We start from the raw sequence: 18,505 nt of genomic DNA, 5'->3' as shown, positions 1-18,505 counted from the left end.
GGAGACCCGCATGAAAATGGAGCATGGTCCAGATTTTTTCATGCTCCATTTTTTTTAAAATCACTTTTATTGACCATCCGCGGGTATTTATCTACCCGCGGGTGGTCAATGCATCCCTATGGGGTGCGGATCCGCGCGCGGGAGAAGAGTTAAAATCCGCTGCGGATTTTAATTCTTCTTTTGCCCGTGGACATGAGCCCTAAGGGTGCGAGCAGTGGACCAAACCGGACCACTATTCTGTTGGACATGGGTTGTATTTGCATTAATCCAGTAAGTAATAAACCAACAACAGGAAAATCACACTGTGGCTGTGCTGCAGTTGTGGGTTTCAACCATGCTGTTTCCCACCAAAATCATACAGCTTCAGTTCTCGACCGCTTCAATAGTGCCACGTGGCCTTTCCCAATATTATATCATGCCATGTACTTTATTTGGTCAAAAGTATGCAGGCACCCATTTAATTATTACACGCACACATTGTGGATATAAGGTTTTAGATATCACTGAGGCCACTCTCACATGTTGCATGTAAAAACGCTGAGGTTTTTACACAGCGTTTTACTGCGTCCAGAGCTGCGCTTTTTTTGGCGCTTGTTTGCCTGCCTTTTTATGCTATGTATTTTTCACACAAAAAACTCAAGCAAGCTAATGTCACAGCTTTTTCCCCCCTCCCAGTAGCAGAACAACCTGTATAAACACACAGTATTACAAGTGCAATTGTGAATTTACTGCATTTTTATGTATCACATTCATTTCAATGGGTGAGTTAGGCGTGAAATGCACACAACATAGAAAATAGGACACGTTGCATGCGATTTTGGGTGAGTAAAATATGCGGCCCAAATTGTTAGTGTGAGAGGCCCCATTAAAATATATGGAGGTTTAGTGCTGCGTATTTGAAGCACACGTAACACAGCAAAAAACAATTACGTGAGAGTGGCTTAACTTTTTCCTTCTTCTCTTCACACTAGCTGCCTTTATCACACTAGCCCTCTTTCAGCTGGCTGACAGAAGAGGCAAGGACACTAATGAGTTTCTTTTGAAAGAAACTTTAAAGTGATAACTCTTTGCTTTCATGGTGATCATATTCCCAAAAACAGACATTGCATCAGTGCAAGAGGCGGCTGTTTAGGTGCTCTGAAACGAATCCGTCATCTGCGACAGAGCCACAACGGCCTCTTCATGGCATTATTGCGATTTTATTTATTTTATTAGTAAATCATGATGCCAGCGCTACATTAGCACAAGAATGTTAAATGTGATGCAATTAAGAAATCACAAGAACAGGGATTAAAACTTAATAACTTTTTTTCCATTTCTTTGCTGATGTCAGTAGCGATCATATATCTGTGTACACATAGAAGCCTTTCATTAAAAGTGGTTATTTTCTTTACATGTTAGGAGTATCATTAACCCCTAAACCCCACGGGGTGTAACTGTACATGCTAGCAGAGGGGCATTTAACGCAACAGAACGTACAATTACGCCCTGTAGATAGCACAAGATCAGAAGAGATCATGCACTATCTGGAGGAGTCGGCTGTCACAGATAGCTGGCCACCCACTGCAACAGTGGGAGTGCATCGGATCAGCGACCACGGCTGTTAACCCCTTACACGCCGCGATCTATGTAGATCGTGGCATGTAAAAGGATTCACAGAGAGAGCACGCTCCCACTGTGACGTCATCGGACTTTCGCAATGTAATCACGGAGTGCTGTCGGGTTACCATGGCTACCAAGGCAAGGCACTTTTGTAGGACCCATTTGAGCCACTACATCGGTAATCGGTGGTCACATACTGAGGAAGAGGTAAACATCAGATCTTACTATTAAAGCTTGTGCAGAGGAGCACTCAGCTGCTTTAGGCCGGGCTCACGTCGGCACACTGGATTCGCCATGCACAAGCCCACAGTGGATTCCACCTGTGAGACTAGCTAGCGACCCTGGGTACCTAATTTTCTCATATTGCTGTAGACTGTGGCAGCTCGCCATCGGTCAAGCGCAATACAGTTTCTTTTTTAAGATTTGCATTTCCTGCGCCGTCGCTTAGCGGGTCAGAGTCCATTGACTTCAATGGAAGTCTTCTGTTCGAAATCCGTGGCAAAATAGAACATGCTGCGATTTTTCCTCCACTTGCAGGATACGCAATTCGTATCCTCAAGTGTCAACATAAAAACGATTTAACGTGCTTTTCAATGCCAGCGTTTTACTGTGGACCCTCCGCATGGATTCTGCAATTGGAATCCGCCCGTGTGAGGCCAGCCTTACAGTAGAACCTTAGATTTGTGTGCTTGAATCATGGGGCATGTGCTCCTGTAGTGTAAATCTAAGTATAGTAGATTTTTATGGGTTAAAGGGGTTGTCTGGTACTTTTTGTTTTATTTTTTTTGCTGACTTGTCCCTAAAGACAAATCATCAAAAAATGATCATTAGGAGTCTGCTGCTCAGGATCCCCACAGGTAAGTCAACTGCCAGAAATGCTCTCACCATAGGCAGTGCACGAAGACGACTGCACTGACCATAGCGAAGCAGCTTGGGTTACCATTGCAGGCACAGCTCCCACTGAATTCAACGAGAGCTATGTCTGCAATACCAATCCAAGCCTCTGCACTATAGTCAGCACAATCCGCTTCCTAGGCCGTCCGTAAGGACAATGGAGCAGAGAATCCACTGGTCAGTCAGGATCCCAAGTGGCAGATCCTTACCAATCATCAATTGATGAACTGTCCTGAGGAAAGGTCATCAATTAAAAAATTTTTTTTTTTTAAATCCAAAAAAGTCCCTGACAACCCCCCTTAAATAACCTTTTGAAAAAATTATGTAAAACAGCTAATAATGTGGATAGTTTACCTCATAAAGGGATCGTTGGATGCTGTTACATGGATTTGCAGCTGCATACCGCAAGGCTCTGCATAGAGTACGTAGGCTGAAATGTGGTTTGTGACCGGTGCCATCCACAAGCTCTACAGCAGATTTCTTTCTTATTGTCAAGTAGAAACTAAAGACAAAATAATAGAGACCTATAAATTAGCCATTTAGACAGAACCATTGGGAGAATTTATTTAGATTGGTGTAAGTTGCTGTTATAATAAAGCTTATTAACTATCATAAGTTCCAGGCAGAGCCTCCATCACAGATTCCATTAACTACAGTTAAAATAAAAATAAATCGAGGTATACAGAACGCTTTTTGAGTAAAATGCTGGAAGGTGTCAAATCTATGATTGATCTGTACCAAAATCCACATCATTTGGTGTGGATTTTGGAATGGATATGCTTTGGATTTTTCCACTGTGAAAACCTGCCCCATGTCGAAATCTAGAATTTTTGTATAAGTTAAAGGGGTTGTCCCGCCGCAGCAAGTGGGTCTATACACTTCTGTATGGCCATATTAATGCACTTTGTAATATACATTGTGCATTAATTATGAGCCATACAGAAGTTATAAAAAGTTTTATACTTACCTGCTCCGTTGCTAGCGTCCTCGTCTCCATGGTGCCGACTAATTTTCGCCCTCCGATGGCCAAATTAGCCGCGCTTGCGCAGTCCAGGTCTTCTCCTGTTCTCTATGGGGCTCCGTGTAGCTCCGTGTAGCTCCGCCCCGTCACGTGCCGATTCCAGCCAATCAGGAGGCTGGAATCGGCAGTGGACCGCACAGAAGAGCTGCGGTCCACGGATGCAGAGGATCCCGGCGGCCATCTTCACAGGTAAGTATAGAAGTCACCGGAGCGCGGGGATTAAGGTAAGCGCTCCGGTGAGCTTTCTGTACGTCCCTGCATCGGGTTGTCTCGCGCCGAACGGGGGGGGGGGGGGGGGTTGAAAAAAAAAAAACGTTTCGGCGCGGGACAACCCCTTTAAGGCTTATTTAGCATCAAAGGTATACCACCAAATGCAGCATGTTGAGGGAAGTGTTTGTTAAAGAAATTTCTGCCTTACAAAGCTGACCTATATATGTACACTTCAGAAAATCCCATGCATATGACTACAGAAACAGACCCATTCACTCCAATGTATGGAATGGATCTCTGATACAAATCTGCCATTTGTGGGGAAAAATAGCCTAAGGGATAAAAGAGAAAAAATGGCTGGAACTGCATTAATAAATATGCCTCAAGGTCAGTAGTACTCGTACAAGGTACCTGCAAAGTTACTCAACGTTTAGGTGAAAATGTAGCATTTTGTCATTAAAAAGTTGCAAATCATGGTGTGCTTCACATTCACAACTTTTTTTCTTCCTTACGCTTCTTCTTGCAGCATTTTAAAAGGGTTGAGAAAATAAGGTGGAGTTTGGTGGAAGGGTGCTCCCACAGACGGACATTTACACCAGAAACTGGCATTTCAATATGTGCTACACGAACAAAGATGCACTAAATGAATTAGTAGGAATTCACCTCTTAATACATTTGGTGCATCTTACTGCAGTGTTTTTTTTTTTATTTAGACTTGCATGTGAAATGCCAATCTAAGTAAATATCTCTAACAATTCTTGTTTAATGGAAATTAAGAAAGAGAAAAAAAAGGAAGACGAGGAGACAGAACATGGAGCAGAGAAATGAAACAGTTTAAAAGAATAACTTTTACTTGCTAAGACCAACCAACCACAGCACAACTTTCTTTCTGTATTGTGGTCATGAAGAACGAAAGCTGCTCTGTGTCTGGCTGGTATAGGCAACAAAGTTTTTATTTTTGCTAATTTCAAAAATGTGCCCAATAGAGTTAAAAAGCAAGTAACCATTTTCACCTGATAATTCCTTGGACTACAGATTTATTAACATTGAGACCCTTCAAATAATCCATGATAAGTATCTGTAAATCATTTTCATTTTCTAGCTCTTCCACATAAAGTTCAGTAAACCTATAAAACAAAGATACATTGTAAAAATTAGCTCATGACAAAACAACAGTCTGTATGATTACGAACGTCATCTCAATTTTGTGTGCGTGAACATTACAGTGGTGCACTGAATGAGGCCAAGTAATCTCCTCTACATTCAAAGCTCACAATAAGAGTACATTCTGGGTGGAGTATGGCCGAGGATGTAGGTGGCTGTGTTCTATGAGAACACCTGCAAAGACTCCTTTAAAACATACTGACCCCAGGCATTCTACGCATACAGCCTGCATTTGGACTCAAAGAGCTTTTACTGAACTGTCGGTTGCTCCTGGAAAAGCTTTTAACATGACCTGCTGTAAGAGCCAGCATAAAAGTGGAATTGAGAAACCCGACAAATCCAAAATGACAATGTGGCCTGCTCTCTCAGAGCTGACTGGGGCAGAGACATTGCAGCAAAACTAGCAAAATATTCCAGATCAGACTACCAGCATCTGCACCAGCAGCTGTGGAACAGGGGACTTCTGTCACTGGAAGTGGTGCCGCATTTAAGGATAGTCAGGCAGAGGACATGGTACTTCCAGCCCTAGTGTCCTGGCAGAAGTTAGGCCTAAATGCAAATTCTGCTCTACCTACACCACCAGCTTCCTCACAGTTTCAGGCAGCACAACAGGCAGGACAGACCTTGAAGGATATACTTGTGGCAGTTAAGAGATAACTCAGCATTATCTACCCTTCACCTTCAATTTAGCTCCCTGAAAGAGGATATGGGTCTCACTCACCATGACTTGCAAACAATCTTGGAACGAACCATTGCAATGGGAGACCTTGTGAGCGAGCTGGAGGACCTAATGCCTATGCTGAAATGTGACATGGGTATACACAATCAGATAACAAAGCCGCTGAGCAAAGTTAAGGACTTGGAAAATCGCTGGCACCGCAATAAGATAAGCATAGTTTGTCTCCCTGAAAAAGTGGGGGGCTCCAACCCATCAGAATATTTTGAGTCATGACTCTCAAATCTTATTCGCAGAGACTCTCTAACATATCTATATGCAGTGGAACATGCTTGAGTGCCTATGCGCCCACCCCTGCCTGGGATTCCAACACAATGTCTTAATCACGATCCTTCATTGTAAATATCAGAACAAAGTCCAGCCTAAGGCACAAGAAATGAAAAAAAAGGATGGCGCCCACATTTCTTTTTTTTAGATTTTTCCACAGAGGTACAAAAGAAGAGGATGTATTTCAAGAGGTGAAGCAGAGTATGGGACCTAAAACTTCCTTATGCAATGCTGTATCTGGCCAAACTACAAGTGGTGGTGAACAGAGCAACACACTTTTGAAAATCCATGGCGGAACTGAAATAGACAACATCTCACAGGCAGAGGGAACTTGAGCAACCGACCTTGTGGGTCTGTGTTCATACTGGCACTTGTGTTTATATCATTGCCTAGGACTACAATTCTGTGATGGCTCATCGGGATAGGATGAAATCTTGTAACTGCAGTGCAGCTCATCACACCACGGACACACTCACATATTGTTGTTTGATTATTCCATTATAATTTTTTTTTATCTTTGTCACCAGGGGTTATCTGGTCTAACCCACTGCTTAATGCAGGATTCATTAAATCATTCCAGACACATGTCTGTCCAAACTCCTTTTTACATTGGCGTATTCTAGGGGAGTTAGTATAACAATTTATGCAGCTATTCCAATTTTATAGCTACACCAGTAAAACTGACTCAGATGGGCTATTTACAAGCTTACATTGTTGTTTGTATAAAGGCCCTTTTAGAGACAACGAGAATCGCTCAAAAAAATCGCTCAAAGCCGTCTTTTTAGTGATTCTCGTTCTGTCTAAATGCAGGGACGCCGTGTACGAGTAATTGATTGCTGAATTCTAGCTTGCTAGAACTGAGTGATCAGCTGTTATCAGTGGAGCAGGCTTTTATCAGCCAGCTGCACTGATAACATTCTCTGTGTCTGTGTCCTGCTGTGAATTCACAGCGGGACACGGGCTGTAAGAGCAGAGAACACTACAGCTGTTTGCATATGCAAAGCACCTGTACTGTTCTATTAGTGGCTGCATTGGTGTCCTGTCCGCTTGCATATTCAATAGTAGCTAATTAGCTGCTAAAAAGTATGCAAAGATGATCGCTTAAAACGGTCACCCAAACTAGCGTTTGAGCGACTTTTGAGCGATCATCTATCAGTGTAAATGGGGCTTAACTGTCGCCTCCTAACTTCGGTATACAGTCCATTTCAATAGTGTGATAATAAAGCAGATTTTATAATTTAAAGTAATGACCACAGATACCCCTATTCTAATACAGGGGGATTTTATTTCAGTCTTTGATCTATTTTGGGATAGATTTTGGGCAGGAGATACTGTGCCAGATGGTTCCTGATCATCCCTCGGACGGGTCCTTAAAGAAATGCTCCTCAAAGATCTGTTGCAAACTCTAAATTTAGGGGTTCAACAATACTCCCATCACTTGAGCACACACCATTCGCTGTCAAGTATAGTGTGATGGCAGTTACATTGCTGCCCTGATCAGTTTCAGAACATTCAACTCTTATGGTACAAGCCTGGGCAACTAAATACTTTTTGTGTTATTGATATTGAACATATATCTGGGACTTTAGAAGAATATCTTTTTCTTAATCATAGTTTCACTAATATAGGTGTAGAATGTCATGCCATGAAAGCTACCTCAGAGGCATCATTATCCAAAGTATTACCCACAATAAGAATATGAGGCAACAACTGGGAGAGAAGCTGCAGTGGCATTTAACGGTAAAAGGAAATATTAAAAAAATTATCATGGTACAATAAGACATTTTCAAATATTTACCGATTTCTTATTCCCGGTGGTAAATTCCTCTTGCCCACATCTGTAGCAGGATTCATGCAAGCAAATAGTCGAAAGTCAGGATGCCGAATGAGAGGCTCTGTGCAAAAGGAGTAAAACAATGTAGAAAAGGCAAATGTTTATACTTTTCAAATCATTGAATCTGAATCATGGAGTCTATCTAAAATAGAAAAGAAGGAATCTAAAAGACCACCACTATGCTTTATCGAGAATGTAAAGGGAGGCTCCTTAAAGCCGAAGCCTAGAAAGTGCTAGGTGTAGTGTTCTTCTGTGCACGCATTGCCTTGAGTCATTTACACATAAAATATATATCCTTTTCAGCATTACTGGTTATATATATCATATGGACAATGAAACAGAGCTATGTAATAGGTGTGCTTAATGTTTTTTTTTCTTTTAAAGCAGATCTGTGATCACAATATGCATTCCACTGCTCAGATTTCAATGAACAGGACTGTTCATTGAACAATTTGTTTATTTTCATGGGTCAAAACTACATCCGGGGAACCACTAGCCTAGAATACATTAGTTGCCTTTGGGCTAGGTTCTCACGGGACGGAATTGCCGTGCGAAATGTCCGCACAGCTCCTAATCCCGGGATTGGCGAGCAAAATGGACGAGATTTTGCAAAAAAAACTCGCCCACACGCTGCGGCCAAGCCGCACTGAAATTGACATGCCGCGTGGAAAACAAAGACGCAGCATGCCAATTCTTTTTTTAATTTCCGCAGCGGCCTCTCTCCTCTTTATGGGGAGAGATGGCCGCAGCAGAATGCAGCTAAAGGCCGCGGGTTTTGAAGCTGCGCTTATCCCGCGGAACTCCTGTGGTTTTTCGGTGCAATCATTTCACGAGACTTCCGCAGGATTTTCGTCCCGTGAGAACCCAGCCTAATAGATAATTTAAGTGCAATTCTAATATATAACAATATATAACAGAAGTTTAATACCTGTGTCGCCTCTATCAAGCAAAACAAGTGAACCTGATGATCCCTCCAGTAAACCACACATGCACTCCAGTGTTTCAGCAGCTGCCAGGTTAATCTCATCCAACAAAATCCACTCTCCTTGCTTTACAGCCTGAGCTAATGTACCCTAAGAAGAAGTAGGATATCATAAGATGAGATGCAAAAAACATACAACAATATTAAAACACATTATTACAGAGGGTTTACCCCTATTCAATAAAGAGCCTTGTGTGATGAAATTTTGTAGACTTATTTTTTCTTTGACGCAAGTATGTGTTTTTTTTTTTCAATTAAACCATTTTAGGGTACATCCAATTTAAAGAAGATAAAGAAGCTGATTTTTTCATAAAATCAATCACCATGTGGTTTAAATACTGTGTTAATTATTAAAAGAGTTGATACAACTGTGGCAATAAAAGTTAAGTGGATAATTTTTACATTTTTGCAAAATAAAAAAAAAACAAAAAAAAAACTAGGCAACTTCACAATATGATTGCTTGATAGCTTATATAATGCATTGGTATGCCCTACATCCATTAGGGCATGCCTTTCATAAGGTCTAATAGGCGTTTCCATGTAGCCAAGTTAAAAGGAAGCAGAGATTTATTTTTTATCATTGCATTTTCAGCGTCATAACTTTTCCATTTCTTACTTGCGCATCCACATGAGCGCTTGATTATTAAAGGGGTTGTCTCGCGAAAGCAAGTGGGGGTATACACTTCTGTATGGCCATATTAATGCCCTTTGTAATATACATCGTGCATTAAATATGAGCCATACAGAAGTTATTCACTTACCTGCTCCGTTGCTGGCGTCCTCGTCGCCATGGCTCCGTCTAATTCTGCTGTCTTCTTGCTTTTTTAGACGCGCTTGCGCTGTGCGGTCTTCTTCCTGGTGAATGGGGCCGCTCGTGCCGGAGAGCTAGTCCTCGTAGCTCCGCCCCGTCACGTGTGCCGATTCCAGCCAATCAGGAGGCTGGAATCGGCAATGGACCGCACAGAGCCCACGGTGCACCATGGAAGAAGACCCGCGGTGCATCGTGGGTGAAGATCCCGGCGGCCATCTGGGTGAAGGAAGAAGTCGCAGAGCGGGGATTCGGGTAAGTAATAAAATTATTTTTTTTTAACACATCCTTTAGGGTTGTCCTGCGCCGAACGGGGGGCCTATGGGGAAAAAAAAACCCCGTTTCGGCGCGAGACAACCCCTTTAAGTCCTGAATTATTGTTTGTTTTTTTTCAATCAGATCATTTTTATTGAAATCATTTTAGTAAAAATTATCCCCCGACTCTTATCCATTTCCACATGCATAAATATAGATCTACATAGAAAGCCAAATATACATTTCCCCTCACCAACAATAATTTAAACATAAATAGACAAACCTTTCTTTTACCATCCCCCAAAACACCTATAAGGCTGGCTGCACATGGCCAGATTTAGATTGCATAATGTGCAATAGTCACCAGCGTGGATGATTCACAGCATTCCGCATCCATTAAGAAGCATAGAACATTTGCATGTCCGCTCACACGAACAGATAGCGAATGTGATTTCAGCTTGCAGGAAAAAATAAATAAATCGCGCCATGTTCTATTTTTGCATGTATTACGCGCAGAAATTTTCCATTGAAGTCAATGACACACGTCCCTTGATTTCTCCATAAGGAAGTTCAACTATATTGGGTGATTGTCTCAAACTAGTCAGAAGCTTGATTGCCATGCACCCCTGCCTTGCTCCTCTTCCTCTTACTTGTGCCTCACCCATGATAGTAACTTCTCACCACAGTGCATTCTAGCAAGTACAAATAATTAGATTTGTTGCTATTAAAAGCACTATTAGCATAGAGTAAAAGAACAGTCCTACTCCCACAAACACTGTGTCTGGAGACAACTGAAAGACAATGATCAGTCTCATGAATAATTCACAGCGGGATACAGCTGTTACTATTGTTTCAGCTGTATCCCTCTCTCGGAACACAGGCGGTGTATGAAGAACACAGCAGTCCAGCTGTGTTCTACTCCACACGGAGTGCACAGCTGTATACCAGCTGAGCACTCCGTGAACAGCTGGGATATGAAGAACACAGTGGTCCAGCTGCGTTCTGCATTCCCTGCCTAGAGCACTCGGTTGTATAACAACCGGGTACTCCGAGCAGGGAAAAGCAGCCCCGCTTGTCTTCTGGATGCCCCGCTCTGAGCACAAAATGATCGATCAACTTTTGAGCGATCAACTTCCGCTGTAACGCATGCAACGATTATCGCTCAAAAGACATATTTTGAGCGGTAATCATTGTGTCTAACGGCCCATTTAGACACAACGATTATCGCTCAAAAGATATCGCTCAAGCGACTTTTGAGCGATAATCCTTGTGTTATTTACAGCGCAAGATGATCGCGATCACCTTGCGCTGCCAGCAGAGGATGCAGAAGACAAGCGGGGTGTCCCCATTTGTCTTCTGCATCCAGATGTTTTCTACACAGAGCGCCCGGCTGTTATGAAGCCGAGCGCTCTGTGTCGGGCACGCGGAACAGAGCTGGACCAATAGTATCAGCTGTATCCCGCTGTGAATCCCTGATAAGGCATATCGATGAGCGACGGAATAACGAAAACTGCACGATGCAAGTGTAGTTACACACAAACGATTATCGCTCAAAAGACTGCTCAGATCAAAACGTTGCATGGAGGAATAAAACCACGTTGGATTAACTACTGCATCTTTATTGCTGCTACGACCTCATCTTCTCTGCAGTAGTCCTCTATTGAAAGTGTCAAAACTTGTTATAAATTTATATTCCCAAATTCTTCTATTGCTTTGTGACTTGTAATTGCCTTTCAGCATCATAACTTCCATATCTTCTTGGTTGTGTCCGTGACTAGAAAAGTGCGTGGTTCTTCTCTGTTTGTGTGAAGATGAGACTTCATCCTCGCTTTTAGTTTTTGTCCTGTTTCTCCAACATAAAAGGCCCAAACAGAACATTTACTAGACAGGATCAGGTACACAACATCAGACGTGGAACATGTGAAAGTCTCCGAGATCTAAAGTCCCGTTGTGTGTTGGGGATTTGTATCATGTCTGTGGTCAGTACATGTGAGCAGGTCTTGTAGCTCCTTACATTGCAGTGATAAGTTCCTTTATGTGTGTCGGAGCGCAATGCATTCCTGATTTTAAAGTTCCTCAAATTTGGAGGTTGCCTGTAACACAGAAGCGGTGGGTCCGAGAATATGGTTTCAGACAGTCATCCTTGTGTAGGGTATGGTGGAGTTTCTTTGCGGTTATCCTTAGTACACCTATCTGCGGATTGTAGGTCACTACTAGAGGTACACAATTGTTCCCTTCCTCCTCTGTGTATTGAAGTAGTTAATTTCTGGGTATCCTGTTGGCTCTGGTGATTTGGTCATCAATTGAGGTGGGATGGTAGCCCGATTTCAAAATGTCTTTTTAAGATGGTATAGATGGTTCCTCTCTGTCTGTTGGTTCGGAGCAGATCCAGTTGTATCTGATGGCCTGGCTGTAAACTATCAACTTTTGATGCGTTTATGGTGGAAGTTTTCCCATCTGAGGCATGTGGGCTGATCAATCTGTTTTTGGTATGGGGATGTCTGTATTTAGTTGTTTGAAATTTTTATGGTGGTGTCCAAAAGATTGATTTCACTATATGAGTAGCTCAAGGTCAGGTTTATTGTGAGGTTGAATGCATTGAATCTCTCATTGGATTTTATTACCATGTTTCCCCGAAAGTAGGTCCTACCACCTCTTGGGTCTTTGGGGGAGGCTTGAAATATAAGGCCTCCCCCAAAAATAGAACCTACCTTTCAACGACGGTGCTGCGGCAAACTTCAGAGTCTTCCCAGTCTGCCAATCATAGCTGGTGCTCGATGAGCCAATCACTGCCACTTAGTGATGTCATTCACTGAGTGGCTTCATTGGCTCATCGAGCGCCAGCAGCCAATCACAGCGCTGGCTTGGCTGGGGGTGGGGTATTCAAAGCCCTTTCACCAGCAAAGCTGAAATGGTAGACGGGGAGGACTTTAAAGTTTGCCGCAGCGCCACCAGGGAACATCGGGACACCGTGGACCAGGCCGGTATAAGGCCCCACACCCTGGGAAAGTAAGACACTGTGCCTCTTTTGGGGGCAAAAAATATTATAAGACAGTGTATTATTTTGGGGGAAACACGGTAGTTCTTGTTCGGTGTTGGTCCAGACAATTACAATGTCATCGATGTAGTGGAAGTAGGCCAATGGTTTGCTGGAGCAGGAGGCCAGAAAGTCACTCTTTAGTTTTGCAATGAAAAGGTTGGCATATTTTGCGGTGCCATTTTACTGCCCATGGCGGTTCCAGTGAGTTGCAGGAATATCTTTTTACCAAAGGAGAAATAATTGTGTGTGGGGATAAATCTTGTGAGTTGTAGCACGGATTCAGAGGCAACCCCATTGGCCTCAAGGTGTTTATAGCACCAACTTATTCCGCAGTGCTTTGATGTTGGAATATAAGGATTCCATATCCATGGTGGCCAGGATGACGCCATTGGGGAGGGGACCTATGGTTAATATCTTGTTCAATTGGTCCGTGGTGTCTTGCAATAAGCTGGTTGCGTTTCTTACCAGTGGTTTGAGAACACCTTTTACCCATCCTGAGATTCCTTCAGTGAGAGTTCCCACACCTGAGATCCATTTTGGTGTCTGTCAGCCATCTGTCTGCTTCTTTCTTGTAGTCTGATGTGTTCATGAGGACTATAGCACCACCTTTATCTGCAGACTTATTAGTGATCGCCTTGTTGCTTTTAAGTGCATAGATAGCCCTTCTTTGCTGCATATTAATATTAAAGCTTTCCCTTTTCTGCTTGTCCAGTATAGAAGATTGCAATACGTGCAATTTGTCCAAATGCATTGCACTCTATATATTTGTCCAAAGTGGGGTTGCGGCCAGGAGGGAGTGTCCAATCAGACAACTTCTTGGCCCTGTGAAGGCTGTAGGCCTAAAAGAAGGCCTAAAAGACTCCATGATGTCTCCCTCTTGCTTGTCTGTTATAATACTTAGTTATACACATATATACTTTGCGCGCTCTTCAACTTTTGCCTAGAAACATGCTAGATTTCACCTTGAATAAGCCAGCTGGAGATACTAATTGGACCACCACAAAGTTACCTGTCTAGTGTTCTTATCTTGGGATATTTCTTGCCAAAACTTACTAACAAACTTTTACAGGAAATGTCTCAAAAACGAACATCTATATAGGGGAGTACAGCTGATAAGAAACGGATATGTATTAAGAAACTGCTATATATGCATATTAATTGTATTTTTAATTGTATTTGGCATAAAGCCACTCTCTAAGTAAAATCCTATAAAGAATGAGCGTATAGCGTAATAAACCAGAATGCGTTACACATAGCATCATGGTCTGTGTGTGTCTGCATCCCCCTGACCGGTCAGTTACCTCTATGATTTGGAGCCCGACAGCATATCAGGAAACCGGTGAATTTCCCTAACAGCCCCAAGTCTTTAAATATAGTGCACAAACACAGTGTGCATTTAGCCTCAACAACTGGGGTACAATTAATTATTATACTGTCTAACTAGACAGTCTTTAATGTGTCACGATTACCATAGTGACGCTGTTGAAAGATAAATCTGACATGTCTTTAGACTGTCTAGTCTAACTTTATACCACCCATTAGTTGGGTGGTATAACTAAAGTCACTAAAACTTATCAGACAAGTCGTAAATAAAAAAAAAAAAAAGACGAAAAATACATGATTAATGTGCCACAAACCAGGTAACACTTTTCCAGCACAGTTTGCTCCAAAAAACTGTTCAATTTTCAATAATAAATCTGCCCCATTGTGTTCCAAAATGTTATAGCCCCTTGAAGCAAATTCTGAATTTAGAATTTACCATGGTAACAACTTGTTGCGAATTGTTCCTGAGAATGACTTTTTCCTCATTACTGTCCCTTAATAGTACTTTTATCAAGGCCACAGTGTGTCGTCACCCATGCAATGTTTGCTATGCAAAACCCTACATGTTTTCTATGAAATTATGCTGTGTGTTATATTGTTATGTTTGGTTACTGGCTTTTTTTATTTCAAGGCATGAGTTTATGGTTTCATTAAAAAAATAATAAAAATTTGCTAGGATATAAAATTACATTTCTGGATAAAAAACATACCTCTACAAATGCAAAAAGCACTGCGTTTTCAGTCATCCTCATTTGCTGCTGGGCTTGATTAAGACGTAGAGAAAATGCTTCCCACTTTTCTTTTAACAAGACTTCTAATTGAAAGATAAAATAGTAGGTAAATATAATACATGAATTAAAACGGTCTAATTTTAAGTGGGAAAATGTCATCAACATTGTATATTGAAATACTAACACAAAAAACACTGTCCAAAACATTAAGTGCTAACTCACCGGTATCTGCAGCCTGAACCTTAGCCATTGCGTTCTTCAAAACATGTTGCATTAACTTGAGGAGATCCTGCCACCTCTTCTTTTTGTAACATGTGTTAATGTGGCCTAAAAATGCTGAGTTTTGTTTCCTTGAGAATGTGTGTGTAAAAAGTTCTTCAAAGCCATCACGCAAAGGTAACCATATTAGCTTGTGGTCTACAGGCTTGTATCTTTAAGGGGAAAAAAAAAGGTTTGTATGGCTACTTTCCAATATGTATTAGTCAATTTGAAACAGTAAAAATGGTAATATCCCATTCTTCCCATTAGGCAGATACAATCAATATTAGTGCCAATTTATTTCTTGATACTGATAACATTATTAATATTGATAACTTTTTTTAGATTCTGCATGGACGGCCCCCATTGAAGTCAATGGATGCGAATTTCCATCGCCCATACGCAATTAACATTGCGTATGAGTGGCAGAAATGCTCAGAACTTCAAATGTAAATAAATAAAATAGCCGGAACGCCGTACCTGATGGGGAAGAAAGATTGTCTTCCGCAAGGACGATGTGCTGTGCAAAGCGTACATCCACGTGGGAAAATGTTCTCATCCGCGATCTTCTGCAATCATTCTTAATTACTTTTCCGTGAAGGACCACATACAGAGCCTAACCAATTCATGTTAGCCTGGTTTAAGGATTCTTTTAGACAAGTAGAGTTCTCAGTTCAACCCAACAGGTTATGAATGATACACGTCGATCAAAAGTTCATTTAATTTTCTTTTACATGGGCCGAAAATTGGTTATAAAACCAATCATTCGTTCACATCACAGAGCTGTCAATCAGCAAGCATTTTTATGGTCATTGAAACTGAATAAATCACATTAACGGCCATTAACACTATCCTCTTCATTTCCATGTAAAAGGGCCTCCAGAAGCTGTTTGCACACATGCCTAGCTGTGCAAACAGCTGCATTGCTCTCCTAGTGGCTGCCTGTAGATTACATTTTTCTGTCCTGGCTAGTGTAAACATGCCTTGGAGAGAACAGCATGTGGTCTATTGAAAGATAAATGTGTTTGCTTTTCTCACTCAGTGGCTGAACAAATGAAAAGTGCACGATGCCCTCGTTTACATGTAACGATTATCGCTTATTTTTTGCCATTTGAACGAAATTTGAGTAATAATTATAATAGTTTCTTGTAAAAGGGCCTTAAGCCCTCAGTCCAGCCTCACTGACAGATCTATTGAGACTTATGGCCCACTGACCGAAAATGAGCATATTAGTCAGCTTTTTTTTTTACCTCTGTATACACGGGCAGATTATCAGTTTTGTGGTATTTACCAATAGTTATCATGATTGTCTGTCGCTGCGCAGCAGTCACCAATTGGGTGCACCTTTCTCCATTTAAACATGGAGTTGAACAGCCAAGCAGAAAGCATTTTCATGCTGACAAATTAACCGATAAATTGACAAATATTTGTTCGTTCATCAGCTGTTCGTTGGATTAGACAGCCTGATTATCAGGCACATTTTAGAGTTCTAAAAATATGCCTTATAATACTAATTTTATGAAACAATTTACAAAGAGAGACTAATCAGGACAATCAACATTCCTCTTTAAAAGGGGTTATCTGGTTTTACATAGTATTATTTTAATAAGCCAGATTGGGGGTTGTGGAGGGAGTCATGTAAGAGAAATGTATAGCTCTGTTTACTAAATTTAAAACTATGTTAGCTTGTGGAGGAGGTGGTGGTGGTGGTGGTGAATATATTTTTTTACATTTACCACAAAATGCCTCATCATGATTATTTGAGGATACAGCTTAAGACCATGGATCTACCTACTGCCACTAGCAGGCGGACACTCAGTAAAAGAGTGTTAGCCCCTCCTACCAGCTAAGCTATGCCCCTCCTGCAGACACCAAGCTAATCAGTTTTTATGCAAGCAGTAGGAGAAGTCATTCAGGATTAAAATATTAAAATATTAAAGTATGTATTTAAAATATTAAAGGGGTTTTACGTGGAAAATACTATTGATGACCTAGCTTAGGAAAGGTCATCAATAGTTGATCGGCTGGGGTCCGTCAATCGGACAAATTTTTTTTGGCATAGCATGAGGAAATTAACTCCTGGACCCAGGCGTCTAAGACATGGGTTAATCAAGTGTTCCTTAATTGGGAAACTCATCCCTCTATCCTGGATGTCTGTGGTGGGGGGCCGCCCTTCATGCAGAAATTTTGTAGCGGAAGGGACGCCAGGATTTTCCAAACTTCAAGGAAGGTTTCTACCTGTGATTCTACGCGGTTCTATTGACTTTGAAGGTTTGCATCCATGTCACAGGATTTGAGCTACAAGATCTGGCGTGTGATGCTATGGAATCTGCCAAAGCCCGAGCTAAAAGCCTGGGAGCATCCAGGGACCCCTCATAAAATGTATTTTACCCCCTGGCCAATTTGCTGCACGATATGTGGCGGTTCTTTCAGGGAAGAACCCAAGAGATTGCCCTGGCGCAATTGCTTGGCACATTCAGAAATAGCTCTACTCATTCAGGTAGCAGCCAAAAGTAGGTCAGAGGGTGGAATCCACCACCTCAAAAGATGTTTTGGCCAGGGATTCCAGCTTGCCGTGCACTTGCACGAAAGAGGTGTCCACCATAGAAAAATGATGTCTTTCTCCAAGCGGAACGCTGCGCTGCAGCATCTGCCACTGGAGATGCCACCCATTTCTTTACGGACTCTTCCGGAAAAAGGTACATAATATTCAAACTTCTGTTTAGTGAAAAGCTTGTCAGGGAGATTATACTCCCCAGCTAAGATGACCTCAAATTCTTTGTGATAAGCAAACACTTCTGGAGAATGAGACTTCCCCTGTGGACATTTCTGGATCTTTCACCTAAAAAGGTATCCTTGATGGAGATTATTAAGCTATCGACTAGAGAAGATAGCTTGGACCAATGTTCCTCATCCAAGTCGAAATCTGAGGAAGACAAAGACACCTCGCTTTCAGAGGGTAGGTCACATTTTGAGGTAAGCGCAGAGTACACCCCAGGGGAGAGTACGACAAGACTGGCAACTCAGAGAATTGCCATGAGTTAGGTGGTCTGATTGCTTTCTGGTTTTTCCAAGGGAAAGGTCTGTGATTGAAGAGTCATCTCTGCTAGACATGTGCAGAAGTAGATGACAGAATGTCTTGTGTAGCATACCAATGATTGTCATTGATGTTTAATAACGTTCAATACAGCCCATGTCAGGGAATGTGCCATTCTGATTTGACAACCAACTGTGTTGGGGCAGAGGCTAGACCAGTAAACAGATCACTGGATACCTATCTTGATGGAAGGTGGTTAGCGTAAAACTGTTCAGACTGCCCGCATGGAAATCTCGTGTTACAGCTATGGTCTGTCTGGAGCCTTCTGCCCTTGGGATAGATC

General features: G+C 41.9%; 1 protein-coding gene across 2 annotated transcripts in view; it reads right to left on the bottom strand.

Annotated features, from left to right (window-relative positions):
• MDN1 (midasin AAA ATPase 1) overlaps window positions 1-18,505 on the bottom strand; it is a 351,783-nt gene that overhangs the window by 252,913 nt on the left and 80,365 nt on the right. For both annotated transcript variants that reach the window (XM_066608461.1, XM_066608470.1), the window contains exons 16-21: window positions 15,090-15,298; window positions 14,847-14,950; window positions 8,657-8,801; window positions 7,693-7,789; window positions 4,741-4,854; window positions 2,851-2,998 (exon numbers count right to left, since the gene is read on the bottom strand). In XM_066608461.1, the coding sequence (XP_066464558.1) occupies window positions 2,851-2,998; window positions 4,741-4,854; window positions 7,693-7,789; window positions 8,657-8,801; window positions 14,847-14,950; window positions 15,090-15,298 (817 nt within the window). The remainder of the gene's footprint in view (window positions 1-2,850; window positions 2,999-4,740; window positions 4,855-7,692; window positions 7,790-8,656; window positions 8,802-14,846; window positions 14,951-15,089; window positions 15,299-18,505) is intronic.

The sequence above is a fragment of the Eleutherodactylus coqui genome, chromosome 1 (assembly GCF_035609145.1).
Source record: "Eleutherodactylus coqui strain aEleCoq1 chromosome 1, aEleCoq1.hap1, whole genome shotgun sequence".
NCBI lineage: Eukaryota > Metazoa > Chordata > Amphibia > Anura > Eleutherodactylidae > Eleutherodactylus > Eleutherodactylus coqui.
This window is presented reverse-complemented; position numbering and strand designations above follow the sequence as displayed.